The following is a 6,000-nucleotide window of genomic DNA, read 5'->3' on the forward strand; positions in this document are numbered from 1 at the left end:
GGAATTTGCATTTGGAAGCTGTTGCTGTGAACTCACAACATGAGGTCAAAGGAGATCTCAATGCAAGTGAAACAGACCATCGTTAGGCGGAAAAGAAATGAAGAAACCCATCAGCGAGATAGCACAATTTTTAGGAGTGGCCAAATCAACAGTTTGGTACATTCTTGAAAAAAAAAAAAAACAGCGCTCTAACGATCTTGTGAGCTCCAAAGGGTCTGGACGTCCACGGAACACAACAGTGGTGGATGATAGCAGAATCCTTTCCATGGTGAAGAAAAACCCCTTCACAACATCTATCCAAGTGAAGAACACTCTCCTGGAAGTAGGTGTATCAGTATCTAAGTCTACCATAAAGAGAAGACTTCATGAGAGCAAATACAGAGGGTTCACCACAAGGTGCAAACCATTAATCAGCCTTAAAAATAGAAAGGCCAGATTAGACTTTTCCAAACAACATGTAAAAAAGCCAGCCCAGGTTTGAAACAGCATTCTTTGGACAGATGAAACTAATATCAACCTGTACCAGAATAATGGGAGGAAGAAAGTATGGAGAAGGCTTGGAACGGCTCATGATCCAAAGCACACCCCATCCTCTGTAAAACATGGTGGAGGCAGTGTGATGGCATGGGCATGCATGGCTGTCGAAGGCACTGGGTCACTAGTGTTTATTGATGATGTAACTGAAGACAGAAGCAGCCAGATGAATTCTGAAGTGTTCAGGGATATACTTTCTGCTCAGATTCAACCAAATGCAGCAAGGTTGATTGGACGTCTCTTCACAGTTCAGATGGACAATGACCCGAAACATACTGTGAAAGCAACCCAGGAGTTTTTTAAGGCAAAGAAGTGGGATACCCTGCAATGGCCAAGTCAATCACCAGATCTCAACCCAATCCAGTATGCATTTTACTTGCTTAAGACAAAACTTAAGGCAGCAAGACCCACAAACAAAGAAACAACTGTAGACAGCTGCAGTAAAGGCCTGGCAAAGCATCACAAAGGAGGAAACCCAGCGTTTGGTGATGTCCATGGGTTCCAGACTCCAGGCAGTCATTGCCTGCAAAGGATTCTCAACAAAGTATTAAAAAAAACAAAAAAAAAATACATTTTATTTATGGTAATGTTACTTTGTCCAATTCTTTTTGAGCCCCTGAAATGAGGAGGCTGTCTAGAAAAATGGTTGCAATTCCTAAATATTTCTCAGGATATATTTGTTTAACCCCTTGAATTAAACTTGAAAATCGAAACTTCAATTACATCTCAGTTGTTTCATTTCAAATCCAATGTGGTGGCATGCAGAGCCCAAATCATGAAGATTGTGTCACTGTCCAAATAATTCTGGACTGTATATACCCCACCCAAAAATGTATTATTCAGAGTGGTTCTGCAACGTTTGCCATATTGCTAATTTAGGCAGGTCCTGGTTCTTATTAGAACACTGGATAATACCCCTCAGCACTGTGTGTAATCCAGTGATTCATTCTTCCCCCATACAAGCACTGTGCTGAATATTGTAGTTACAGAATAATCAGGCACAGCGCTAGTGTGCACATCTAATATAGGCACTGGGAGACATTCATCAAAACTAGTACAAGAGAAAAGCAACCAATCACATTGTTCCTTTCCTTTTCCAAAAGGCCCCTCAAAAATGAGTGGTGGAATCTGATTAGTTGTTAAGGGCAACTGCTCTTCTTTTCACTTGCCCATTTCTAGGTGAAATAATAGACAAACAGCACAACAGTTTCCTAGTAAATATGTTCCAGAATTGTTATTTCATGAGAATATAAGTTTTTCTTAAAATAGACATGTCAGGAGCAGTGACAGGTCCTCTTTAAGAATCCCTGGCCTCATAATTTGGGTGTCAGTTATAGCGTTTTCTAGGTGTGTTTGCTTGTGTTTTTCTGATTGTGTGTTACCTGTCTAGTTTTGTGTTTTTTTCCACTCCGTGTTGTATTTCATCAGTCCTTATTTGCTACAGTGTTTGGTCTTGTTTAGTTGTTCAGTTCTATCCTGTCTCAAATGTTCCCTGTTCTGCTTGCCTAATGTCATTGACTTTTGGATCTGTAGAGCCTCATGCACATGACTGTATTGGTTTTGGGGTCAGCAAAATAAATTCACCAGTTTAGCGAAGCCGTAGATCCGGACCGTAGAAAGACTTATCCATAGAAATTAATGGGTCCGCAATTTATCTGCAAAAATGTGGATAAATTGCTGACGCAAATGCTCGGTCGTGTGCATGAGGCCTTAGTTTTATTTTCATTGCCTATAGTTCCTAGTGTTTTGCTGGTGCTGTGTTGGGGACAGTTTATGCTGATTAGGGACTAGAGACAGTGATTAGAGACAGTGTTTGGGACAGTGACGGTTAGTGGTGAGTTGTTAGGCCCAGTGTTTAGGGACAGATCCAGGCGTAGATATAGGGAAAGCTAGTTAGTGTTAGCTTATCATCACTTATCATCCATTTGGCTTCCATTATCTGACTGTTATCCCTTTGACTATTCCGTTGGTTCACAATTCGGCCCTTCTGTAGGATAACTCAGTACTGGGAGGCACTGTTAGGCCCCATGCACACGAACGTATTTTTGCGGCCGGAATTCACGCAATTCAAATCTGCGGGTGAATTGCGGCCCCATTCATTTTAATGGGCCCATGTACACGACCATGGTTTCCACGGTCCGTGCATAGCCCAGGAGCCTGGACCGCAAAAAGAATGGACATGTCTTATTATGGCCGTGTTTTGCAGAATAGGCTCATAGAAATGAATGCATGCAGCCATGTGCACGGCCCGCGATTTGCGAGTGGCTCGTGAGTGACACTCTGCGGCCGTCCAACCTTGAAAATCACGGTCGTGCACATGGCTATGGTCGTGTGCATGAGGCCTTAGTCTCCGGGAAAAGGGATTGCTGTAGGGGAAGCTTAATACTGCCATCTTGTTGTCAGGCTTTTAAGCCAAATATTAAAAGTTTTTTGTGCCCAAAACTTACTTCCATGAAGAGGTACAGACAATGCAGCTGTAATGGGGTCTAGAGGCTGAGTGGACCCCCTCTTGTGCAGGAATTTGGTTCTTTCTGTGTTAAAAAAAACATGGTGGTGGCTTTCTGCTTTCTTGCTCTCTTATGTGGATTCTGCTTTGTTACCTAGGTAAACATTGTTATGCTATTTTTGCATTTGTTTTCTATCAAGAAAATGGGGGCATGTTCTTTAAACTGCTAAATGGACTTATGAATTCTAGTTACTTCCCTTATCACCTATACTTGATGTGCCTGTGCCACTGTTTGGAAAAAAGTGAAACATATTTTGGATATGCCTGGTTCCTTCATAACTCCTGCTATCTGGTGGTTATGGGCGGGTGCCTCAGTCAAATTTGGCACAGGTAACAACAAGTGATACAGACAGTGGCCGAATACTCTGCTGATTAGCAACCTAAGAATTAGTTGGTGGGTGACGATCTCAGTTTTTCATGCACTTTGCAAGATACAGCATCATCCCTGCGGGCGAGTGGTGGACAGTCATACATGTTATCACCAATTCTCAACCTAAATGTCAGGGAGAAAAAGATGGTGGCAATGCACAGTACTCGATTTAATGATTTCATGATAGTAGTACAGTATTGGAAGGGTAAACGGGGGGAGTTTTTTTTTTTCTACGAAAAACTTATATTTTAGGAAATAATAGGGGGTCATGTGCCAATAGTGTCACTTTATTTGTTATCATTATGCTGTCAAATATGATAACATCTAAAACATATTTTTAACATTGTCACATTATGGCAGTCGGCTGCCATGTTACCTTTTTAATATCAGTGTTGTTGACTTTTTGAAGTGTAAATAGTGTTATACATCCTCTATTGATACATAAGTCAATCTTTCATTTTTTCGGCTGCAATAAGGGTGTTCTAGCTGTCCTTTCACAAGTATCAACAGTTTTTCACAAATGAATGCATTGAATCATAAACTACATAACAATATTCTAAGTATGATTTTCAACCATTATTTTCTGCTATTAGCTTGGCACTTTATTATTAGTAATTGATACAGCATCAGATATTGTAACCCTGAGAAATAAAAGGTGGCAAAATATTACAGATATTAAAGATTGAGAGCTGTAAACCTAATGGCAGAAAACACAATACACACAAATATGCAGTATTTTATGTGAATCATTGCAACTACCAACAAGAAATGTACAAAATGTACTCAACAGATAAGTGACCGTGTTTTATTTCCCAATATAACGGACAACTGGTATACAATGTGTAAATAAACCATGTGAAACATGTACGAAGGTTTGTCACCAGCGAACATGACGCATTTGAATCGAGTCCAGGGCCTTCTCCAAAATGACTGGGCAGCTAATGTACTGACGTAAACTGTCATTACAATGTCGCCTCTTGTTTACGTTGAGGTTTTATCATAGTCATTTTCTAACAAGTTTCTTTATTATGTGGCTGCTCCGTTACATCTCTTTGTTCATATAATTTGGCAGAAAAACAATTCAAGAGAATGGTTTGCGGCAATGTGTGGCATTTGTGATTGTGTTGCTGTGCTACATCTACTGATATTGTATATATATATATATATATATATATATATAGCCAAAATAATTTACAGTGGAAAAATGTTACAACACGACCTAGGCAATGATCTCATTTAGGAATGCAGCTGTACTGACACCACAATACATGATGATAATGTTATTAATCTGCATGCATTATGTTACATTGTAGCAAAAACAGGATGTGCTGTAAATGATAATACAGAACACATCCACCCACACATATTATTGTAAAGATGCACTGATTTCATGTGAGCCAAGATCTGAAACGAATCATATGATTTTGCGATCATTGACGTTCTAAACCTATTAAATGTACATCATATAAATATATATACATATACATATACACACACACACACACACACACACACACACACACACACACACACACACACACACACACACACACAACAATTGAAATGATTGTCCATACCTCTATATTATAGACATCATTTACTACTTAATTTAAAAAATAAATAAAAAAACAGGCACTTACCATTCTGCCGGTTGTTTTCCTTTCCCCCTTTCAAGAAGACAATGGTGTATAAAGAGTTACTTAGTGACAGCCTCTGCAGCTCTAATGAAGCTCAGTACAGCAGCAGAGCTGAATCCGACACAAAGCCCCGCCTCCTGATGACAAACAGGCAGCAGCAGCCAATAGGAGCTGAGATGTTGTGCTTCTCTTCCCCGTCTCCAGGACTGAGCAGAGGATGCCTGACAGGGCTATGAGCTGTCACAGAGAAAAGGGAACCATCATCAGCTCATCTTGTTGCTCCAGCAACAGCAAAGTTACAGTCAAGACACATCTTGGCAATGTCTACCTGCTGCATTGTGGGAGAGAGAAGGTTAAACTCATTTCTACTATTAGAGACACTATAAACAATATTTCTTCATTTGGTAAATCTTATTCCTACAAAATAAGTCATGTCGGGCAAATACTGTAGGCAAAAGTCTAGGTAAGATGTATGTTACCAGATTCTGACTGTATTTACGTGTGTGTGAAGATTATGGATATAAAATGGGTTCTTGATTAGGAAATATAATAATAGAAGTGCCGGAATCTGAGGAAGACGATGTGTCTGGTGAAACTGCTTCACTAGTCGTGTAGTATATTAGGATTAATATATTGGCGTAATTTTGATTATATACATAACCTACAAAATTGACTCACACTCCGCACAAATCCTATAAAAAATAATGAATGATTTATTAGTTCACTACATAATAAAAACACTCAATAATTAAAAGGACATCGCAAACAAGAAATGCCCCAGAAGAAGCAACGTCAAAATGTGCGTTGGGCATCTTGGTCTGTATTCCTCATGTTACGCATTACGCACGTATATATTAGATTGTCTCCAGTGATACCACATTCCGTGTATACGATATCCATTTATTTATTCTTTTATTATGTAGTGAACTAATAAAGTATTCAATATCTTTTAT

General features: G+C 39.4%; 1 protein-coding gene across 1 annotated transcript in view; it reads right to left on the reverse strand.

Annotated features, from left to right (window-relative positions):
- GUCY1B1 (guanylate cyclase 1 soluble subunit beta 1) overlaps positions 1 to 5,179 on the reverse strand; it is an 82,267-nt gene extending 77,088 nt beyond the window's left edge. Inside the window, exon 1 of the mRNA XM_075860317.1 lies at positions 5,051 to 5,179. Coding sequence (XP_075716432.1) covers positions 5,051 to 5,053 — 3 coding nt within the window. The 5' untranslated portion in view covers positions 5,054 to 5,179. The remainder of the gene's footprint in view (positions 1 to 5,050) is intronic.
- Positions 5,180 to 6,000: the final 821 nt, after the last annotated feature.

This window comes from Rhinoderma darwinii, chromosome 1 (genome assembly GCF_050947455.1).
Source record: "Rhinoderma darwinii isolate aRhiDar2 chromosome 1, aRhiDar2.hap1, whole genome shotgun sequence".
Taxonomy (NCBI): Eukaryota; Metazoa; Chordata; class Amphibia; order Anura; family Rhinodermatidae; genus Rhinoderma; species Rhinoderma darwinii.